Source organism: Callithrix jacchus, chromosome 7 (genome assembly GCF_049354715.1).
Source record: "Callithrix jacchus isolate 240 chromosome 7, calJac240_pri, whole genome shotgun sequence".
Taxonomy (NCBI): Eukaryota; Metazoa; Chordata; class Mammalia; order Primates; family Cebidae; genus Callithrix; species Callithrix jacchus.
This window is the reverse complement of record NC_133508.1, coordinates 28857852-28882902: the sequence shown is the minus strand read 5'-3', so window position 1 is coordinate 28882902 and position 25051 is coordinate 28857852. Positions and strand designations below refer to the sequence as shown.

General features: G+C 35.9%; 1 protein-coding gene across 26 annotated transcripts in view; it reads right to left on the bottom strand.

Annotated features, from left to right (window-relative positions):
• Positions 1-2038: 2038 nt before the first annotated feature.
• WAC (WW domain containing adaptor with coiled-coil) overlaps positions 2039-25051 on the bottom strand; it is an 89867-nt gene continuing 66854 nt past the window's right edge. For 8 of the 26 annotated variants that reach the window (XM_002750170.7, XM_035307018.3, XM_054258558.2 and 5 more), the window contains 7 exons: positions 13720-13965; positions 11635-11757; positions 10547-10695; positions 8061-8179; positions 6392-6578; positions 5001-5128; positions 2039-3493 (listed from right to left, as the gene is read on the bottom strand). In XM_002750170.7, coding sequence (XP_002750216.2) covers positions 3424-3493; positions 5001-5128; positions 6392-6578; positions 8061-8179; positions 10547-10695; positions 11635-11757; positions 13720-13965 — 1022 coding nt within the window. In that variant the 3' untranslated portion in view covers positions 2039-3423. The remainder of the gene's footprint in view (positions 3494-5000; positions 5129-6391; positions 6579-8060; positions 8180-10546; positions 10696-11634; positions 11758-13719; positions 13966-25051) is intronic. The other 18 variants (XM_035307015.3, XM_035307020.3, XM_035307011.3 and 15 more) reach the window with 3 other exon arrangements.

The following is a 25051-nucleotide window of genomic DNA, read 5'->3' as shown; positions in this document are numbered from 1 at the left end:
ATGCAAATTACGCATTCTAAGACTGTTTCAAAACACAGTTCTGAAATAACTGCACGATATAATCAAAACATATTTATTACTTTCCAGTGTCATTTTGAACACTCCTGTACAAATACAAGAATATAGCCGTATTTACAGGTATTGAAAAGAAATCTGTATATTCAAACCCAACGTCTAAACACAGTAGCTGAAGTCCTGAACTACAACAGTTCTGGTGCGCAGTCAATTACTTCCCACATTACCCTCCCCCCTTTAAAACAGTCCCTCAAAGATAGGTGGGTTTTTGAACAGAATAAACTGTTTTGGTAATGGATAACAATTCCTTGCAAAGTTTTAAGCACCTCCTTCCCAAGATTTTACAAGTGTGAAACATGTAAGATTTATAAGAAAAAATTTGGGCTGTTAAAAGCAGCATAATGTCTTGAAACAGGGCTGAAGCATGTTTTTAGTCTGGAATTACAGTCTTTTTAAAATCAGGTTAGACAAGTTAAAAAAGTAAAAAGCATAGGAAATCTGGTTCTTCCGGGGAGTCTCTAACCTTCTTTCATCAAATATGCGGTTACAATATCATGTTTTAAAAGTCTGAATGTAGTGTACTAACCTTTTAAAACGGGGAAAAAAGCCACTAAAGTTCCCTAGAGGTTATTCAGTATTTCTATTTTCAAATTATCTGAACCAAGGTACACATTCAAATCCATGGCAATATGACAACTAGGTAAGATATATACCAGAATACTATGCTTGTTTTAATAGGTATTCCCCAGTTACATCAGAGGTTAGAAGCCAGATACCATGTCTGTGTTAAAGTGCAGTATTTATATTTCCAAAAAATTTTAAGTTTTGTTTAAAAATTCATTTCTGGCCAGGTGCAGTGGCTCACGCCTGCAATCTCTGCACTTTGGGAGGCTGAGGCGGGCAAATCACCTGAGGTTGGGAGTTTGAGACCAGCCTGACCAACATGGAGAAACCCCGTCTCTATTAAAAATACAAAATTAGGTAGGCGTGGTGGCGCATGTCTGTAATCCCAGCTACTCCAGAGGCTGAGGCAGAAGAATCGCTTGAACCTGGAAGGCATTCAAGTTGCGGTGAGCTGAGATTGCACTAGAGTGAAACTTGGTTTCAAAAAACAAAACAAAAAATCACTACTAAGAAATGTCAAACTAGGTATCTTCTCCTAAAGGTATGTGACTATTTAGGGATATAAACTTTTAAAAAAAACAAAACAGAGCTACACAGACCAGTAGACTGTTAGCAAATCAACTTCAAATTTACCTAAATCACAAGTTGGCATCTGATCAGGAAACATTTGCCTATTACAACAAATCGCTCGCTTCTTTCCAGAAAAGGTACAGTAAGGTTTCTAGCCTAACACAGCAATTTGGCGTTTCATCTACATGCACTAATTCAGCAGATGTTAACAATCTCACAGTTATGAACATTCCATGACAATAAATTCATGACATTGTCTTTTCTTACATTTTAAAAGTATTCTTAAATTACAGGACAATATAAGCTTCCAGTATAAAATTTTAATTCCTTTTAATTACACTGGAACATTTTTGTATTTTAGAAAACACCAACAGTATCGCTTACAGTTAACTTTTTGAACTTACTGAAAAGCCTGAATATTTAACTTCCATACTTTAAATATGCTTAAAGCACAAGAGCAATTTTGAAAGTTATGTTACTATCCCAGAATATAGTAGTATTTACACTGATGTCTAACATAAAAAATATGCTCTTGGTGCTGGCAGTTTTGGAAACATTTATCTTCCCCAACAGAAAAAAGCAAACAAACAAAATCACAAGAAAACCCCAAACCAATTTAAAAAAAAAAGAAAGAAAGAAAGAAAACCCAAAAAACCCCCAAGAAAACCTCTCTAAATCAGATGGCAAGATTTTAATGGTGAAAGTGTTTTGGGGGAAAATACTTTTTTTTCATGTGGAAAAAAACCTTGTGATTTGATATATTACTGGCAATGTGAAGCTAAGGCCATGTGACTAATATTTTAGCAAAGGAAAAAAAAAGTCACGGTAATTTTATAGTAGCAATAGTTTCTTTTTTTATTTTAATATACTTTAGGAAACAATATACAAAGCTGCGCTGTCCTGCTATTTCCAGATAACAGCAGGAAGCTCCAATTACACAAACTGAGCGTTTTGTGATGGCTAAGAACAGCAGTCAGCACCAGACTTGAACAGTTAGCTACAACACAAACATCCTTCCAAATGAAATGTCGTAATAGCAAGACAGGTAAACCAGGGTTTAACAAATGACAACCACTTGGGAAGTGATTTAATCATTCTTGTTGAATTTCGTATTTCATTAAATATCTTATACACAACTTCCTGTTAATATGCTTTAAACAAAACCTCCCTTAAGGAATTATTTCAATTAAGTATAAATATTCAACAAGAATAGTTCTGATAAAGAATCCCCAGGTAGTTCAAATTCTAATGTGCACTGACCGAAGGAAAAGAAAAATAACAATTTGTTTGTTTTAACATGTTTATTACAACAGATACAATTCACATCTGACTAGCTCTGTTTCCTCTTTCCCCTCCCACAACCATGTTCATTGGGCCATTTCCTTATATTTGAGCAATCAATGTACTTTCAGCACACATGCCTGTCCAGCAGTACTTTTACGTCCATTCTTACAGGGTGCAAATGGATTTCAATAATTTATACAAACAAGTAGGTTATGCTCAATCACTGCAATTTTAAGCTACTGTACACAGGAATGAAAAGGTTATAGAAAAGTGCCATAGCAACAGTGCCTTAAGAAAGGAGATAAAGAGGAGCCTTAAAAAAAATGGATAAAATCAGATCAAGAATTTCAGAGGGAAATTGAACACACGGGAAATGAAAAACATTTCTCTGCAAAACAAATGGAGAAGCACTGCTCTTGATCAGGTGCAAGTGTGGAAACAGTTGTTTCATGATATTTTGTACACTGCCCATATGTTCAAAATCGTATCCTTAGACACAGATCGCCTGGCGCTTGCACTGAATTTTTGAAAATGCAAGATTTCTGAATGATAAATTAACCCCCCCAATTTTTTTTTAAAAAAGCTAATTTTGCAGACAGGTTTACATGTAAAAGGCTAGGTATTTAGCCACCTCAGCATTGATTAGTTTTGGATGTCTAAGCTCTGTTACACATGGCTTCCCATGGCTTCACTCTACAAAACATATTTACAACGTGAAGAATACATCTACAAGAAATCTACATTTCAAGGGTTTTACAAATCAATCTTGTATCGTTCCCCTGAATTGACTCTCTCAGACCCCGTCCCCTTGTCATTTCCTCTGCCCAGCTTAACGGTCCAAAGTCTACTTAAATGCAGCTCAAAAATGTTAAGATTGGGCAACAGATTTACAGTTCCTGTTCTCAAAACCATGTGCAATTATTCACATCTTCACACCATGAAGGAATTCTGATTTTTTAGCTTTTCAAGTTCCTTAATTTGTTGTCTCAAAAATAGTATCCTGAAAAACAAAGCAGACATTAAAACCTGTGTATATATACAAATATTACAGAAACCCAAGCTTTTATAATTACAAGTCTTTAACATTAAAACAAGTAATTTCTAAGGCTAAATAATTAAAACTATAAATTAGTATATAGTTAAGACAAGGTAAACATTTTAATACATAATATCTATTCAAGTATGAGGATGATGAAAGAATGTATTTGTTTTCTAACTTTTCTTTTTTAAGACAGAGTTTTGTTCTGTCACCCAGGCTGGAGTGCAGTGGCATAACCTCCACCTCTCGGGTTCAAGCAATTCTCCCTGCCTCAGCCTCCAAAACATCTGGGATTACAGGCACCCGTTCTTGTGCTTGGCTAATTTTTATAGTTTTAGTAAAGATGAGATTGTGCCATGTTGGCCAAGCTGGGCTTTGAATTGCTGACCTCAAGTGATCCACCCACATTGGCCTCCCAAAGTGCTGGGACAGGAGTGAGCCACTGCACTTGGCCTTTTCTAACAATTGCTTAATAATTACTTTGGCTACAACAACTGACTTAAATAAACCTACACTGCATGTTTTCTGGCCCACTATATAGTAAAGAGTAGAATTAACTAGGTGCAAGAGATTAATCACTTAGAAAAGCAATTCTCAATGTAGATGTGGATACATTATAATGCAGCCCAAAACCAAAAAATGAAACACACAAACCCCAGTTACCCAGATTCCCATGAATGTAAAAATCTTTCCTCTTTTTACTCCTCAATTCTGGAAACAAAATATATTTACTGCCGGTACCAATGAATTAGGCATAATCAGGCTGGCTTGATATTCAATTGTGTATGCTGTTTTTCTAAGATGCAATAATGAATAATTTCCTAAAAGTCAAATGATGTAATAGGCCAAAATGAAGATTGTTATGTTAGAACTTTCAGAGAGTATAAGAACCCAAGTTGCTACTCAGAAACATAAAGCCATTTCAAGTTTGTGATCAATTCTATAAAGAGGCATTAAAAAAAAAAATACCTATGGTATTATTATAGTGACCTAGATATTCTACCTGAGTGAAACACCAAATTAAGAAATGCAAGACAAGAGTTCAGGTGAAAAATACTAAGACAGCAGATACTAGTATCTTGCTGGACAAATTCTTTCTATGCTTTTCAAAGGGTCTATTGATTATGCAAGGATAAATAATCTGAAATTTCAATGGAAACAAATACTATCCTCAGCAAGAGAGGTCATTTATAATTAGTTGTGGCCAGTATTTCACTTTTTCAATAATGTATTATTACGGCTTATAGAGTTATGAGAGTCTAATGAAGCATTCATCATGGGTTAAGAGAAAATTATAGGCTTTATCCTTCACCAGGAATATTATATTATGAAAATACAGTGACAGAATGTGACCAACGTATCAAAGAGAACTCTACATTTCACAAATAAAATGTGACTTACATTCTTTAGTTCGATTTAAGAGTCATAATCTGAGAAACATAAAAATGTATTTCAGTGGAAACCTTACCTTTGCTCTCGCAAAGTGGCTTGAATTTCACATACTCGGACTAAAGATCTTAAATTTTTTAATTCAGTACAAATTTCTGACATGTGAACACTTCCCAAGTTATGCGCTTCTTCGCGTAATCTTGAGGCCTGTAATTAATGAACGAAACATAAAATACATTGTAAGTAACATGAACATACAACATAAAACATTAAATTTCTCAGAGTTTTATACTAAGATTAAAGAATAATCCTTTTCTCTTAAATACACAAAAATGCTGGTAAATCTAACAGGGAAAATGAATTTCTTTTAAGAAACTGTCTCTAAGGGTGGAAGGTACCTATTTTAAGATTTCCCTTCCAAGTTGGAGAATTTGCAATCTCAAGCTAACATAGCACTAAGAAAGAAGTACTCATAATTTGTGGTTAATAAAGATGCTGGGTGAGCCAGTGTCATTCCTGCAAGTTTGATTAAAGAGCCTCACGATGCTCCTGTATCATAAAATGCACAATATATTCTCTGTAAGCTTTCAGAACACCCCAGATGGTTAGTTATCTGGCAAAAAGAAAGAGGCAAATGGCAGTAACTGGAATGTCCTAAGGTCTCTCATTCCAAAGCAAAAATGTTTCTTAACTTCCAGTTGCTAGTCTGGTGGGAGAATCATAGAAAATTAACGGTTCTTTTTTTTTGTTTTGAGACAGTCTCACTCTGTTACCCAGGCTGAAGTGCAGTGGAGCAATCTCAGCTCACTGCAACCTCCGCCTCCTAGGTTCAAGTGATTCTGGTGCCTCAGGCTCGCTCCCAAGTAGCTGGAATTAAAGGCGAATGCCATCATACCCAGTTACTTTTTGTGCCTATGGTTAGATGGGGTTTCACCATGTTAGCCAGGCTAGTCTTGAACTCCTGGCCTCAAGTGATCCACCTGCCTCGGCCTCCCAAAGTATTGGGATTACAGGTATGAGCCACTGCACTTGGCCAGTTTAACAGTTCTAAGGGATTCTGAAACTATCACAGCAGCTGAGTGGTAAAAGTACACTGGCTTTGAGCCACATCACTCTGTTAACTGGATGACCTTGGGATAACCTACTTGGCCGTAAGGATTTCAATGGCAAAATGAGAAAACGCTATCTGCACTGCTTTAGCTGTTTTAAACGGCAGAGAAAATAAATGTAAGGTACAGAGTTAACTGCTGGGTACTTGACAACAGTGGTTATAATTATGTTAAAATATTTTGTAAAACCAAAACAGTTATCTTATATATCAGTTTTTTTAAAATGACTACAAAAATTAAGTTAAAGATTCGTTATTTTTAACTATTGCTTGAATTCAGTGGTCTACATTAGATTTTCTAAAAGTTGAAGTTCTGTTTTGCTAATCACCTAAAGGTAATACACAGGCTGTACATAACATACCTGCTTCTCTGCATGATCTGCAGGCCATCCTTGAACATGTTTTATCAGATTTTCATTGAAGTGTGCTGCTAGTGCAGGTGTGAATGAACACGTGGGTCGGGCAGATGAATTCTGCGGTACAACTGTTGCATTTGATGCATTACTATTAGAAGTATGATTTGGGCCAGGTGATGGACTTCTCTGGCTACTAGAAAACAGAAATGAATGTGTAGTTTGTTTAAAAGTAGTTTCTAGGTATCCTGGAAACTGCATGTTAATACCTTTTATTAACTTAAAGATATCCAAATTCCTAGGAAAAACTTGTTATTTTAACATCAAAGAGAATTAACAATCCAAAGTATATTATTCCTGAAAATACTTCGGGGGGAAAAGCCCTTTTAACACTATTGTTAGAGTCCAATGTAAACTGTACTCACCAAATCTGAGGGCAGAACCTGTTAACCTTGTGTACCACAAACACTAGTAATGTAACTAAAAAGTGATCACATTTTAACAGCTGTAGATATAATACGCATCTGAAGACTGTGTCTCATATATATCTAGATAAGAAGAGGAAATACATATTGCCTTTGCTCAGCATCAGAACTTCTGAATCAGAGGGTAAAATAATGTGAAGCAAAATACAGACATTTTATTGGATAGCACTGAACAAGCATAGTGGCAAAACAAGGTCAAAAATAAAACTCTGAGACTGTTTATCTTCTTTTAAAACTGAATGGTTTGGGCCAGGGTTGGGGATATGGTGGTGAGAACCAAAAAATTTAATCACCCAAGTTGATCACCTACCTGCTTGACCAGACTTGGCTCTGAATGAATTTCAGTTATTTCCAAAAACTAAATCTCCCAAAGGATGAAGAGTTTTCATTACTGAAGATATTTAAAATAATACTGCAGCCTCTAAAGACAATTTAAAACAAGAAATTTCCCAAAAATGTGCTGAGCAATGGCAACATTGCTGGAGTAAGTAGACAGCTTCCCAAGGTGATTATTTTGAAGGGAGCAACTCTCATTTAGAGACATAAGTTGAAATATGCTTGTTTAGAAAACTAACAATAAAAACAGTTCAATTATTTTGCCACCTCACAGCATGAATAAAAAACAGGAAAATCAATCAAATGAAAACCATTCAACGCATTTCATTTAAATTTGTATTATTAATGAACAAGAAACGTGCTAACACAATACAGTGGTATAGAACTATCTAAAAAGCCATCTGTATAGGGTCAGCATTAGGCTATCAGGAAAGTGACTATATATACCAGTTGGGAAACAGCCCAAGTTTTAGATATGAGACTTTGGCTTCATCAATATACTCAAATCAAAACTTCTATGTGGAGGTTAAAAAGTGATGTAATTCCAACAATTATAGAATCATATGCCTTTCTGGTATAAGTATCACAAATCTTTAGCCCCACCATATTCCACTGTGTAAAATTTTAAAGAAAAAGAGGCACTTTTTTCAAAATAACCCAGGCTTCACTGCTAGAGACAATAACATACCTGTTGTATACAGGTTTGTCTTTATAAATTTTACAACATAGAAGCCTAGTTTAGGCTATTCATGGAATCTAAGATTAAGCTATATTTTACATATATAATATTCAAACAATGCAATATATCATAATTAAAGAAAACAATAATGTGGTCTCAATATACAGTATGAACCTACCTTGAGCGCTGAAGACTTCGAGGAGAAACAGGTTCATGACCTTGCTGCTTGTCAGCAGATACAGGCTGCTGTGTGGCCGACTGTGACACTGGTCCTTGCTTAACTACTGGAGTACTAACCTGAAATGTCAAAATATGGTGAGATGGTCCCCAAATCTAATCCACATCTCTCCTCACAGAAATCTAGGTAATCATCTTAAAACATGTAAAATGTGGTGTTTTAAAGAAGTAGAATTCAAAGGACTAGCCAAAGGCCATATAATAGCTAGAAGGCAGTCAAGTTCTGAAACTTAGATCTCATTTCTTTGTAGAAATGGCCCAAGGTCATAAAATTACTTCCCTATCAAACCAGTGTAAGAAACTAGCTCTTCTCATTTTCGGCTCCGTTTTCTTTCCAATACATAATATCTCTTCTGATTTACTATTACTTTTATATCAATGTAAGTATGTATGCTACCACATCATACATATATGGATGCTCAGATTTCAATGACTTATGAAGAAACAGGTAATTAGGCTATCAGAAAATGAGTTATGGCCCATTTAAAATTCAACATGAGAGTTTTTCAAGGAGATGCTACTCTGCAAGAGTAGACTGAGATCCATGATTACCAACCGGGGTACCTATTATATTCAGAAGCCACAGAGAGAGAAAACAAGCAGTTTAAAACATAAGCTCCAAATTGAGGCACAAAGGCAGATGGAGTCCTTTGTGATAAAAGTCACACCTCACTGCTTTTGCCAGTGGTGAGGGGATATGATTAATAATTCTCCCTAACAAATCTGGCGTGTCCTGCTTACTTCTGAATATTACCTATCAGTTCAAGTCAAGTCTTATAAAGGATATCTTAGTGTTACATAAACGCCCAAATGTTCAATTATTTTAAAAATAACTTGAAAAAGTTTTTGGAATACAAAAACTGACAGCTATCTGCTTCAAGTTTTGTTGTTGTTGTTTTAGATGGGGTCTTAGTCCGGTTGCCTAAGTCTGGAGTGCAGAGTGGTGTGATCTTGGCTCACTCCAACCTCAACTTCCCAGGCTCAGATGATCCTCCCACCTCAGCCTTCTGAGTAGTGCACATCACCATGCCTAGCTAAGATGTTTTATTTTTCTTTTTAAAAGACAGAGTCTCGCTCTCTTGCCCAGGCTGGAGTGCAGTGGTGCCATCTTGGTTTACAGCAACTCCACTTCCTGGGTCAAGTGATTCTCATGGATCAGCCTCCTGAGTAGCTGGGATTATAGGCCTGTGCCACCATGTCTGGCTAATTTTTGTACTTTTGGTAGAGACAGGGTTTCACCTGTTGGCCAGGCTTGCTTCAGATTCCTGGCCTCAAGTGATCTGCCTGCCTCAGCCCCCCAAAGTGCTGGGATTACAGGTCTATGCCACTGAGCACATCCCTCAGAAAATTTTCAAATTATTTTTGTAGAGATGGGGTCTTGCTATACTGTCCAGGGCCTAATGCAATTCTCCTGCCTTGCCCTCCAAAGTGCTTTAATTACAGCTGTGAGCCACGGCACCCAGGCTGTTTAAATGATTTGAAATGCTGCTTTCACAAAGTGACTATAAAACCAATACTACCACTTACTTCATTTTTAACCACTGTTTACTGTACTCTTAAAATACCACCCTAAAGAGAAGTTCTAAGCGCCAAAAATAACACCTCTTTTGCTGAAACTCACATTTTAATTTTCTCCCTCAAAATGCTGCCAAATGATAAGGTACTGCATAATAAACTGTAACTTGAAATTTTCAAAAATCAATCTAAATGGATCTTAAAACATGTATTCATCAATGGCCAAGGACCTAAAAGCTGAGCAACCACCTCTTTCCAGTTACGTTTCAATGCATTTTTATTTTGGGGCTTCTGCTTAAGATCTTACAAAGAATTCTTTGGCATTAAAAAGTCTGAAACAGGAAACTGTTCCACAACTACTCAAAAGAAATTCCCCCTATATTTACCATTTAGACCAGCAATTTTCTAACTGTACCTATGGAGCCAGCCATGTAAGATTCTGCTGAGACAAATACAGGCAATGTAAGCTTAGTAAAATGGATCCCTGTATTCACAAACACCTAGGTTTCAAATTCTGACTCTACCACAAAAACTAGACTTAACTAAAAGTTTGATTTTTCTTATCTATTAAATGAAGCAAGTGATTTTCATGATGTGAAACTTATACATTAAGTTCTTAGCACAGAAATTGCCTCATTTTTAAAATACAAATATGGGAAAGTTGCTGAAAACATGTTCTCTCATATCCTTTAGAGTTGAAAAATTTTACAAATATTAAGACTCAGTATACCCTCTAGATCTCACTCTCCATGTCACTGGGAAATTCTAGGCCGCATCTACTACCATACCTGTCCTGTATTCATTCCACCACTACACCCCATTCTCAGAGGACTTTTTCTGTAACAGATTCTTAAACGTTACTGGTTTTCCAAAAGTATTTTCTTTCCCCAATGTCCCTCAAAGGTGACATACCTTTGGCTGCGATGAAACAGGAGGAGTACTGATCAAAGGTTTGATAGGGACTGTGTTAGTCTGAGGTGTGCTTATTCTTGGAGAAACATATGATCTTGGGGATGACGCATCAGACGTTAAAGACATTGGAGACTGATTAGATGGCTGGGCTGTAAAAGAGGAAAGCAATTAATTTTAAAGAAAAACAAAACAAAAAACTAAAGTCCTTTGTAATATATGTGGTAAAGATCTTTGTATCATTCTAAACCCCCCACCCCCATATTACCCAGAAAACGCTTATATGAATAAATCAGAATCTGACCTTCTCACTGGGACACACTAAGTGAACTGTGTGTTAAGAGGTAAGCACACCCAGTGTGGCCCACTCTCCTTTATGGGGCTGGAACAGGAAGCTGGGCCTGAACCTATTCTCACATGGAAGGCCTCCTCACCATCCTTATTTCTTCTTTCTTATTCTACATTTAGGCCCAGGTATCCCACGCAGTCTCCTGCTCATGAGGCTAGCCAGGGGGTTGCAAGAGTCTTTGCACCATTATACTTCCATTCCAGACCAGGCATTCCTGCTGTTTATCAGCTTTCTGACAAAGTGACCCTTTCACTTCCCATTTGCTCCTATGTGTATCTCTCTCCATTTGGATACCTTCATGAAGAGGGATATCTAATTCAAGGCAGAAAATGAGCATTTCCATATTATCCAGTCAAAAAACATCTAATGTCAATCTGAACCAAACTTCAACTTTTCAAATACATGCAGCGTTTCACAAAGATACATGGCATATCACACTATTCTTTCAGCTTTGGCATTTAAAAAAAAACCCTCATTAATAACAAAGTCTGAATTAAATACAGATTTGATGGCAATACCTTAAGACAAATGTCAAAGCTTGCTTCATCTAAAAATAAAGGAAATAAAAATACTACTGTATATGTCAATGTTACAGAAAAAAACAAAATTATTGTAGCTAATCACTTAAAAAACTAAAAAAACAACAGAAACCACTAAAAACAAAAAAGGGCTATTAATTCCAAAACAAAATCAAGATACCATTCTAGAGATATCTTGTGATATTCAAGATGAGTATGAATACCTTGTGTAGAGAGCTGTGCAGCTTGAGAAATCAGAGACGTTATGTTGAAAGCAGATGGTCCAGCAGTAAGAAACTTATGAATTATAGACTGCAGTGAGGCTTGTGTCACAGCTGCTGTAAGAACTAAAAACATATTATTTCATACATTCAAATAAAAACAGAGGCTTATGTGGCATCATTAACAACCTGACAAGGAAGAGAACCCAGGAGAAACTGGAATATTTCAAACCAGAACTCTCAAAATAACCTAGTGGAAAGGAGTATTACAATGGGTCCCAAGATTTAAATGATCTGAGGCAGAGAAGAAACTTAAAGGGTTTACAATAAAGGTAAATCAACAGTTTCTTTTACACTAATAAATTAAGATGATCACCTGAACAAAGGCTCTCTATGAGACTTAAATCGTGTTCACAGGAACTTCAGATGTTAGAAACCTATTCACATATGAGTGCTAAGTATGTTTTTTGGAATTAACTGGATAAACGGTTGCTATTTCATGTGATTGCCTTTTTATACAAGCTGGCCATTCAAATCCTATGTCAACATCCACCCAATAATCTAAAAATGGATACAAAAAAGTGAGTATTTAGAAATACCACGTATTTTTCATGCATAAGATATTTTATTTACTGACATCAACTATTATTTCCTCAACTACTTCTTTATTTTGGAGACAAGGTTGTGCAATCACAGCTCCTCACAACCCTAACCTTCCAGGCTTAGGTTAACCTCTACCTCAGCTCCCAAGTAGCTCAAACTACAGGTGTTCACCACCACGCCTGGCTAATTTTTTGTATTTTTAGTAGAAATAGGGTTTCACCATGTTGCCCAGGCTAGTCTCAAACTCCTGGGCTCAAATGGTTCACTGGCCTTGGCCTCCCAAAGCGCTGGGATTACAGGCATGAACCACCGCACCTGGCCTCCTCAAACTATCTAAAAGCCCCACTCTGCCTAAGTGAAACCTTTACCTACCACACAAGAGAACTGCATGGTTTGAGAATAAAATACAAAAAAATTAAGGACAATAAGAACAGACTAATGACCAACTAGCCTGAGATAGCTTTATTTTTAGAATTAAGAACTTAACCACTTAACACTACTTTCAGGTATATTATGTGAAAAGGTACATAAAAAATGATCGTTTTAATTTTTTTATTTTGAGACGGAGTTTTGCTTTGTCAGCTAGGCTGGAGTGCAGAGGCATGATCTTGGCTTACTGCAACCTCCGCCACCAGGGTTCAAGTGATTATCATGCCTCAGCCTCCCAAGTAGCTAGGATTTAGAGGCAATTGCCACCATGCCTGGCTAACTTTTGTATTTTTAGTAGAGATGGGGTTTCACTATCTTGGTCAGGCTGGTCTCAAACTCCTGACCTCTGGTGATCCACCCACTTCAACCTAAAAATTGATCATTTTCAACATAAAATTTTGCAATGCTCTTAGGAATTAATGCGTAAAACTGAATAGTTTCCAAATTAAAACTACATCTAATTTTATTCAGACTTTTTCAAGGTGGCTACCTAAATATTCTGAAACATAAGTAGCATTACTGGAAAGCAAGACTAGAATTAAATAATGCAATTCACCAGGAAGAAAAGACAGTATCTTATCTAGTACCTATCTTCTCCTTTCTCAGTATTTTTTAAAAGTATTTTAAGTAGTTACCTGAATTCCTACTTTTTTAGTAATTAGTATATTTTAAATATTCTGAGTAATTATTTATACAGGGTTTTAGAAACATACCAGAAGTTTTTGTACCAATTCCAACAAATGCTCTACTGTTTTTATGTAAAATATCACCATACACATTAAGTACATAGAATGGCTTATCACCAGTAACTACCAGACATGTAACAAATATTGAAAAACATAAACAAGATCCAAGCACCACTAATTCAATTATACTACCAATGGTCTTAAACTATAGGGGATATAAATTCCAAACTCCAAAAATAAAAAATAAAAAAATAATGTTCAACTATAAACTTTGAAAGAAAACAAAGACCATTCCTAAACTAGAGATTTTACTACTTACGTAATTTTGCACAATCCAAATAAATTTTAAAAAGTTGTTATGAAGATTTACCTTCATTTATTTTAGATATGTCCACATTAGAATTATTAAGCTGCAGTGTGGCTTGCAAAGCAGGAAGCAATTGTCTAAGAAGATTTGGGTCCTGAAGTAACGGAGGTATTGGTGACTGTGGAACAGGAGAAACAGGGACTGCTGAAGCAGATGTTGGAGGTGCAGATGTAGGGTTCAGTCCAGAGGCAGAAGACGTGGAAGGAGTTGTGCAAGAATGTGATATGGATTTGTCTCCTGATGTAGATTCTAAATAAAAAGATAGTAAGCCTGTAAAGTTACCTGAATAGAGAAAATTGGAACAAATATCTAAAGAACATCTCTCATGTGCCAGGCACCTAACACAAGTAATCTCATTTAACCCTTACACTGGAGCACATAGAGGATGCTCAGTAAACATCCAAGTGATGAGAATAACGATTTAGGCATTTCTCACCCTATTTCATAGGTGAGAAAGCTGAACAAAAAAGGTTAGGTAACTTGAAAGCATAAAACCTGGTAAACCATATGCATATCTGATTTGAAAGTACCAGTCTCTGTCCACCAGCAATGCTATTTCGAACACAATTATCTATTAACCTCACATTCAAATAAGCTTCCATTAGGTAGGATAAAGGGACAATATAACTCTACAGGACTAAATTTATCTCACAAACTAAGGTGAAAAATGTTATGGCCACAGTAACAACCTACCTAAAAATGACACTGGTCTTAATACAAATCAGGATAGGTACACCAAGGTGGTTATACCCAGAATGGGCTAAAGATAAGATGAGTAAGAGACTTTTATACTTAATAACTGAATTTTATAACTACATACTTCCCTTTTGTAATTCAATAAGGCTATGGGCTATTTATTTCATTTAAAGATTATTAAAATTAAAAAGGACAGTTTAATAGTAAAGACAACCTACCTCATAGTATTTAGAAATAAAGAATGTATGAGATATGCACGAAAAATTATTTGAAAGCTGTCGTTTCGAATTATTTTATATAGATTCAGTGTAACTGTAATCAATGCCCTAAGAGCACTGTTAATAGTATTTGACAAGCTAATAATAACATAAATCTTGCAGATTCCATATCCTGAAGAAATAGAACACTGCTAGCACGACATACGCCAAATACAAAAACTTACATCTAAAACAAAGCCAGTTTAAGATAGAATGAACTTTTATATAGGTATTTAAGTCTTAAAACTATTATAGGAAAACACAGAAAGATATCTGTAACACCAAGAAGATTTATAAAGTTACAAAAAGCAAAAACAATTATATTTGAAGTACTTTTAATCAGACTATTTAAAGAACCTCTAAAAATCAAAAAAGACAGTGTCCAACAGAAAAATGTATGGAAGACATAAAAAGGTATTTCAAAGAAGGAACTCGAATGCAAGAAAATATACTCAACTTCATTAAAAATCAGGAAAATGTAAAACAAAGCAGCAACATATCCCTTTACACTCACCATAATGAAAAACTTAAAAGTCAGACTACCAAATGTTGACAAAGAGTAATGAGAACCTTTACTTTACATTTCTGGTGGATAATAAATCGATACTACCACATTGGAAAGTAATTTTGCATTATGTAGAAAATCTGAAGATACAAACACTGCATGACCAGTAATTCCCCTTAAGGTACACACCCACAGAGAAACTCTTGATGTATGTAAACCAGGAGAAACAGTAAAAGACTATCATAATAGCATTTTTGTATTTTAGCACAAAACTAGAAACAACCTATGTAAAGACTTTCAAGATCCTGTATACAGTACTAGCAAGTTTACTGAAAACAGACTCTACTATCAGTCTTTTTACACTATTATAATGATTGAAAGAACCAGGAATAACAGCTCACTAAATAAAGCGTGGCTCTCATAGCTCATTTAAGTACATTTCAAAAATGTGTTGATTAACCATGATGAACTCAGAAGGACTAAGATATTTTTATTTGTGTAAGGTATACACTTTTAAAGGAGGGTACTTGAATCCAGCAGACTACCTATTATTTTCAGCTTTGCTGTTCTGGATTCATAGACAAGCATAAAGAAACTTTAATAAAATGATAAATGTTTTCCTTGTGAAAATTCTGCTGTCAGATAGACATGGTGGCTCATGCCTATAATCCCAGCATTTTGTGAGGCGAATGACTGCTTGAGCCCAGGAGTTCAAGACCAGCCTGGACAACATGGCAAAACCCTGTCTCTACTAAATGAACAAAAAGTTAGCTAGGTATGGTGGCCTGCACCTGTGGTCCCAGCTACTCAGAAAACTGAGGTGGGAGAATCACCTGAGCCATGGAAGTTGTGGCTGCGGTAAGCCGTGACTGAGACACTGCAATCCAGCCTGGGCAATGGGAGTGAGGCCCTGTCTAAAAAAACCCAAAAACTGCTGTCAGCCATTGTATTTTATGGGGCAATCAATTACAGATTATATTAGCAGTATTTTCCAGATCATATCTCTTGTAAAGGTTCCTTCACATACAACTTTGGGGCATCTTGATTAATATTCATAATGAAATAAGCTCTATATTTCTACTTACTGCATGAATTAAACTAGTGCTAATATCCCTGTGAAATCATCCTCATTCTTTGTTATTTCCGTAAATTTTCTTCCGCTTTTATTAACAGAAACAAGTTGGAGAAGAAAGTGCAAGGTGTTCACAATTTTATTTGGTGCTGCCAAATCTATCAGAGACATGAAAAATTAACAGAAGGCTTAAAAATCCTTCAGTGTTGCCCATCAAGCTAAGCAAAAAGGAAAACACTCCAAAACAGAAAACAAATACACATCATCATTAACAAAGAATCACAAAAACATCCTTAATTTCTACTTAATAAGTTTATTTACCCCAGCGACAGACTTCTTTTGTAGTTTTGGAGAATTACAGGTGAGTAGTGTGGAAACCAGTTGATCCTACTTAATATTTATGGGACTCTTGGGCAAGTGACATCTCCGAAGGCCAGAATTTCTCTATGAAAAGGTTTGATTTTTCTCAACAGACTGCTCATCAGAATCACTTCTAAAGTTAAAAATCAAAATGAAACGGATACCTGGGCTCCAAGCCACATCTATTGAAACTGGGGAAGCCTGGGCCTATCTAACAACTTGTAAAAGTTCTGTGTGTGATTCTGGCACTACTTGGTGCTTATGCCAAAGCAGACTGGAGAACCTCCAAGGTTCCTTTTAACTTTAAAAACAAACAAAAGAAAACATTAAAGCAAAACTGAAAAAAATTCAGCACAATGTGGAGAACTGAGTTAAATAAGACTATGATCGAGGACAGAAGCAAAATCTTTTTTCCAGGCAGGTCTTCAGCATGCTATATTTACACTCTTCTTTATTGCTCCCCTCCCCCCAACCAAAGACACACATACAAACGTCCTTCTAAAGCATGATGTAAGTTATTTACATATTTCTTATGTGACATGCTTCTTATGTTACATGCCTCAATCTACATGTACAATACTCATGGCTGAGTTTAATAATTAATACAAAACATAAAACGCTATTCTGAGAGGTGGTTTTAGTTTTATCACTGAAATATTATAAAAGGCAGAAGTTTTACATTTAAAGTGTTGGTTGGGTGCCCCTCCTCTTTGTTTGGAGTGCCCTTTTATTTCAAATCTAGCATATTACTCAGTATCTTCTATTACATTTATTATCGCTACTTTGTACTAGGAACACGAGCTTCCTCAAGAGAGAAATTTTGCTGCACCTCTTCCCACTTTTTATTTGAGATACAGTTGTTCTCTGTGACCGAGGCTCACTGCAATGGCTTCCTGCCGGTTCAAGTGATTCTCCTGCCCCAGCTGGGATTACAGGTGGGCGCCACCATGCCCAGCAAATTTTTTGTATTTTTAGTAGAGATGGAGTTTTGCCATGTTGGTCAGGTTGGTCTCAAACTCCTGGCCTCAAGTGATCTGCCCACTTCAGCCTCCCAAAGTGCTGGGATTACAAGGCATGCACCACCATGCCCAGCCTTGTTGTACTTTTTTCTGTAGCCCTGGTAGAAAACAGGACTTGGTACCAAAATGGCATCAACATATATTTGTTGCCTGGATGCCAGTTAATGACAGCATTCTTCAAATACAGGTAACAGAAGCATATACATGTGCATTCACATTTAACTTCTAAATGCGTTAAACAAATTAAAAAAAAAAAACTGATAATGCTGGGGAGGCAGGCCTCTGTAACAGTCAAAGGAAATGATGAATAGCTCGTTTTATGCTATATTCATGAAGCTTAACAGTATAGAGAGACAAATTTAACTTAAACTTACTTTAAATAGTCTTATAAAATAACTCAAGGCACTTGAATTTACACTTTTCTAAACACAAGGCAAAAAAACTTTGGAATAATTTTTAAAAATCAGTGTACTTTTAGTATACAAATATCTAATTGTAATTAACACTTTCATTTGTCTGAAACCTTTTAAGCTAATTTGTAAGGATGTGAGGCTAATATGCTTATAACATTTTACATGTTTACATCCAACTGAACATAAACAAAATGTGCATCTTTGAAAATAGCTACTAAGCATAAAGAATGAACTTACATAAAAGACAGAATGTAGTGTTTCTCATTACAAAATCAGTTCAACACATTTTTCTGTTCTTTAAGAATATCAGCCCTACTCTACTCTCATTGCTTGAATGCAAACTTATCCAAGCACTAAAAAAACCTAGGCTACTAGAAAGCAAGCTTGTCCAACCCGTGACCCATGGTCCACATGCTGCCTGAGACGGGTTTGAATGTGGCCTGACACAAATCTGTAAACTTTCTTAAAACATGCGATTTCTTTTAAAAGCTCATCAGCTACCATTAGTGTATTTATGTGTGGCCCAAAACAGTTCTTCTTCCAATGCGGCCCAGGGAAGCCGAAAGATTGGACACTCCTGCTTTAAATGGTCTTTCATAATCAGTCTTTGGCAATGGAATAATGTCTGGTTTTAGCTCTAGTGTTGACTTGTGTGTGCCTATGATCTTTTAAAGGATATTGTACGATCTCTTCCTAAGCTATTTTAAACTTTGCCTGACTCTCCCATTTGACATTTCTGTGACTTGTGTATCTCTAACCAATTATTTGATATGTGCCGTAAATGTCACCATTTGATTTTAAATTGTGTATATTCAAGAGACAAAACCTTGCTTAATGCTTTCTATTTATAAATTATTCCCTTGTTTTTCCAAATTCTGCTGGGGCTGAGGGTGCGCGGGTTGATGGGTGGGTGGGGAGTAAGGTGACCAACCTACCAAAGACTACACGCATAAAAATCTGTTGCTATAACCTCTTTCTAGGGTTTAAAATATTATCACTTCAACTCTTCTTATAGGTACTCTTGCAAACCACTGTAAGAGCATGAAGTCAAACGTTATGTCGGACCTTTTTTTCTGGTATCTCAACTCCTTTTCAATATACAGTAAGATCTAAATGACACTGGTAATAAGTGTATTTCTAATCATTACTTTCCTGAGGTGTCTTGACAGCCGCTGTAATACTAAGCAGGACATGGGAATGTGTGAAACTCAAATTACTGCTATAAAGGCAGCCTGCTTTATTTTGCAGTAGTGGTATTACATGGGAGACACAGAGCAGATTATGAAGAGGTATGTAAGTGTAGCAGGAAAAAAACAAAGCAGGTAGGTGAGAACACCTATTATAAATCTTAGTGTGATTTTCATTTAATTTTTAAATCCATGAGTATTTTTATTCATCTTTCTAGCACTCAACGCATTTATAAATGCACATAAATATGTTGATGCTTTATAATAAAGGTATCTTTTTTCAACTTTTTTATTCAACTGAGAAAATCTTCATGTTAATACATACAAAAGCTAATCAGATTCTAATAGACTTTGCTAAAGTGACATCCCATGCTAGAAGGACCCACTTACACACTCCCACATACTCTACTTCCCAACATTCAATTGTTGACACTCATCTTAAGAGTAAAAAATGTCCTCATAGTAAAGTTAACTTTCAGCATGTACTGGCAATCTTTCTCTTGCATGGTTTTCATCCTGGTAAAGTATACACAGCATCAAATTTAATATTTTAACCATTTTATAAGAATTTACTATTTTAACCATTGTACAAGAATACTTATTCTTATAAGTATTCTGTGTATACTTTTAAACACATCCACATTTCTGTGCAACTATCACCACTATACATCTCCAGAACATTTTCATCTTCCCAAACAGAAACTTAACACCCACTCCCACCCTGGGTACCACTCACCAGTCCCTGGAAACTACTATTCTATTTTCTACCAATTTGCCCCTTCTAGGTACCCTTGTACATGTGGAATCATAAAATATGAGTCCTTCTGTGTCTACCTTATTTCATTTCATGTAATAGTCTCAAGGTTCATACATGTAGCATGTATCAGAATGTCACTCCCTTTGAAGAATGAATATGGTATTGTTATGTCTACGTATCACAATGTATCCTTTCATCTGTTGACAAACACTTGTTTCTAAGTAATGTTTGTCTATTGTGCATAACTACTAGGAACACATGCATATAAGCATGTTTGAGTATATATCTAGAAATGGAATTGCTGGATCGTACACGTAATTCTATGTTTAACTGTTTGAGGAACTGCCAAACTATATTCCAGAGATGCTGCATTTTATGTTCCCACCAACAATGTACAAGGGTTTCAATTCTTCCACAGCCTTCAAAATACCTGTTACTTCCTTCCATTTTTTAATTGTAATAGTCATCCTAATGGGTATTAAGTGATATTTCATTATGATTTTTGACTTGCATTTCCTTAATGACTAATGAGGTTGAGTTACCTTTTCATGTGCTTACTGGCCACCAAAATGTCTTCTTTGCAGAAATGTTTATTCAAGTCCTTTGCCCATTTATGAACTCGGTTGTTTTAGGTTGTTGAGTTGGACTTCTACATATTGTCATTCATCCCTTATCACATATATTATAAATATTTTCTTGCATTCTATGAATTGCATTTTCACTCTCTTTGATGCACGAGTTTTTAGTTCAGTGTGTCTATTTTTTTCTTTGTTGCCTGCGCTTTGGTATCCTATTTCAAGAACCCATGACCAAATCCAATACCATGAAGATTTTGTTTTCTTCTAAGTCTTAATGTTTTAGTTCTTAACTTTAGGTCTTTGATCCATTCTCAGTCAATTTTTATATATGGTGCAACTGCCCTTTCTAATTTTCTGTTCATAGTCTATGTCCACTGTTCTACTGGATTGTCTTTTTCATACTGCTTTGTATGAATTAATGTATCTTTAATGACTCTTGCAAATATGCTGCAGGTTATCTTCTCCTATCTGATATTTATCTTTCAACTTTTGTTTATTTTACTTTCCACAAGGAAATTTAAAATGTCTTTTATGTAGTCAAATATATTAATTTTTAAAAGGACAAATCCATTTTGGGTCTTGATGAACATCTTCCTTACTGTCAAATTACAAATAATATTTCCTAATATTCTTTTTATCAGTAAGTTGACTAAACTTAAGCTTATCGACTAAGACTATATTCCTACACTAATGTATTCGATTATTCAATAACTATTTGAATAGCCGTGGCCAATCTTTCTAAAAATTATTTTAAAAAGATTAAGCAAAACAACTGAGTGCTGAAGTTGGTCCACTACCACTGCCAGTTAGTGACCATCTATGTCAGCTATAGGAGCCTAGCTTTAACACATACTGAGGTTTATGGGTTCATGCAATTGCCCTTTAGTCTACAGACAGCATGAAAACAGAAGGGACTTTTACCTCAAGTGACTGAGTCACATCTCGTACTAGTACGACTAGTCTGTCCTGGACTAGTCTACTGTCCCTTGCATATGGCACCAGCATATGAGCATGTGACTATTTACACATGTCCACACTGAGAGCTAGCTTGAGGTTACTAAATAGGTCTAACTCTGTGACCACTTTGTTTTCAAATTTATCTCTGCTAATAAATAGTAATTCTCAATTATTAAATAAGGAACTTGTTGAAAAAAGTTTAAACTCTCCTGAAACTTAACCTAGTCATAGCAAACAACAAGGACCCATGTCTCCTATTTTGTCTTTGCACAAATCTGGAAAAGATGGTAGAGTTAGAGCAGGCCTAAAATGGCCACTGGGGTGCCAACTGATAAAATTCAGTTTTATATTTTTTTGGTGTATCCGAATTTCTCTATTTGTTATAGGGTTATCCAGTAAAGTGATCGTACATAGATGGTCAAATGTTACCCTAACAAAAAAATATAGATCTAAACGGGGTCACCTCACTCCCTTGTTTCACTCTACCTAACATCAAGACTGTTCTCCGCAGGCGTAAAGAGCTCTGCAGCTTTCTCTGCTCTTCTGACCATTCAAGCAGGCACAAACATTGAGTTCAACTTAGGTTCTTTCTCTCAAATGACAGACTGGCATCAAACAGATTCACTGCTCGTATGCTTTAATCAGACGCATAACACATACACACACTTCTTTCTCCTCAAATACTTTTTTAAACCATGACCAGTGCAAGTGCTCCCCCAGCTCTCAACACCCATTCGTACAGCATCCACCTACAACAAACATTACACACTGTTGTACAGGCACTCATCTACAACAAATATTTACACACTGTTGTACAGGCATCCATCTACAACCGGTATTTACACACTGCCTAGTATTTGTCAAGCACTAGGAATAGAGCAGTGGTTAAGAAAGACAGACTCTGCTCTCACAGCCTCCAACACTGACATCTTTTGACACAGTTCAACTATACTATTAGTGCTTAAGACCAACAGAGCAACCTGATTTGGGTCATCAACTCTTAATATAAATTATTTAATTGTTAAGAAAAACCTAAACAAGTAAAATCACTAAGTTGAAAAGAGTCAACAGAAAGCTTAATTTAAATAGCATGGATGTCTCCATTGAGAAAAAAAATATTTCAAACTAATGAACACTTCAGAAATATGGAGAACACTCTAAACAGACTAAATGGAGAACAATATGTCAAGATCAAAGCTGCTATAAAACTTATCTAAGGCAGTAACAGTCTTCAATTAACACAGAAGGAGAAGTTCTTGGAAAGGCTTCACAATTTCCCCTACATAAACAACAGGTAATTTCATGGTAGGTAATCAAGTTTCTTTCAACAAGTTTAAGAATACTGTATACAAATTATGCACATAATGCTTAAGATTAGCAAACACACTTCATGAAATTTAAATTCTAATCTACTCTGTCAAAAAATTTAAATTACGAGAGTCCAAATTGACATAGATGTGGTATATGTTATGTCTTTCATTACATATGGTTTTGAGGAAAGACCAGAGTTGTGGAGAAGCTGCCTCTAACACCACGTTTGAACTAGGGCAATGTTTAGGCTCTTCATTTCTACGACAGAGACACTACCTTCCCTCACAGTTTTGTTTTAAGGAATAAATTAAAATAAATATAAGACAATTAGCATCAAACTACATGGAGGGAAGAGTTAGAAGGTGAACAAAGTATGAAATACATTAAAACACAATGCTGAGCCCTAGAGGGGATATTATCTAACGGAAAAAACTGAAATTATAATGTTTTAAGTGTTGTAATGAAAGAGTACTGAATTCAATAGGACAGCAATGAAAGAAAGAACATGTCCTATTTAGCAAAAGCTCAGGACAGGAAAGATAATGGCAAGTCCTAAGAAATGTCCAAGTTTGCAACAGATGAATCACAGAGAATTCAGGGCGAAACAGGTGGAGATCAAACTAGTAACAGACTGCAACCATCCTGTCAAGTGCTTGCTATAATCTACTAGAAAGTATGGACTTTATTAAAAAACCACTGTAAGTTTCTAAGCAAGGAACTGACACAATTCAATTTATATTGTATAATGACGCTACCATAAGTGGGTAGACTAGGTAAGAAGATAATCAGAAGATTATTTTAAGACAGACTGGCCAGGCACAGTGGCTCATACCTGTAATCCCAGCACAATGGGAGGTCAAAGGCCAGAAGACTGCTTGAGGCCAAAAGTTTGAGACCAGTCTGAGCAATACAGTGATTTTTATAAATTAACAAAGAGAGATGATCTGAATTTCAAGTGAAATCTCTGCAAAATACTCTTACAATTGACAGAGGGGGAGGGGAGGGGAGGGGAGGGGAGGAACGGGGGAGGGGGAGGGAGGAGGAAGGGGGGAGGGAGGAGGAAGGGGGAGGGAGGAGGAAGGGGGAGGGAGGAGGAAGGGGGAGGGGGGAAGGGATCAAATTTCATTAAGTGCTAGGACAAAGAATCCAAGATTTGTCAATCGGTGGGTGGATGAGAATGTTTAAGAATAAGGCAAAGTTAGGGAGAACAGTGCTGTTGATTACAGCGAATCTAATAATAAATTGTGGGAAAGGAAGAATCAGGGACACATTGTATCTGAGGATATGTAACAAATACTAAGACTTTACAGAAGGTACATAGATAAGTTAAGTGTGAACCAGAACTAAAGATTTGGTAGTCGTTGACAGTAACAAAATGACTACCAAGAAACAGGCTAAGATACCAATATGTAAGAAGCAGGAAGGAACACACCTAGGAAACTGAAGGAGAGCAGTAACACAGAGCCAGAGAAAGAATTTCAAAAGGGAGTTAAAATGTGTTAAATGGACAAAGGTAAAATGGGATAAATACTTTTAAAGGACCATCTGAATTTTAACTGACAAAGATTTTTTAAGTAAAATTTTCTGTGAGCAAATTGTCAGAATTATAGGAACTAAAAAAAAAAAAAAAAACCAAAATGTTCTATGGAAAATATATTAACTATAGGATTAATTCAGATTTCATCCCTCAGTATTTCTCTTTGCAAACTTAATTCTGTCACAGGATAAAATCTGACATGTCATGTATGAATTTTGGTACAAATCATCTTTACCAAATTTGACATTTGGAACAAGTATTCATCTGACACATTATGTACTGCATGATATATATACTAAAGTATATGGTTTAATAACAAGGAAAATTCAAATTACATGCATATAACATGTAATATAAGGAAATTTTAAATAACACGTTATTTATAGTTCAGTTTCTGCTCAACTATAAACATTAATCTCTATTAATCTAGATTTCAAAGGGGCTACAAGTTCTTTTTTAGGATTCTTTAAAATCACACTGTAGTTCAAGAAGAAAGGAAACCAGAAACAAAGAAATCTAACTATCTGAGCCCTTTGTCAACAAATTAAATCAATGTGAATTAATGAATCAAGCCTCTCCTAACCCACAGAACATTTAAAAGCACCTCAACACTTACTGATGGTCTGCTACTGGGTCAACCTGTGACAATGTTTTAATTTCCTTAGATTCTTAAAACATACTATGAA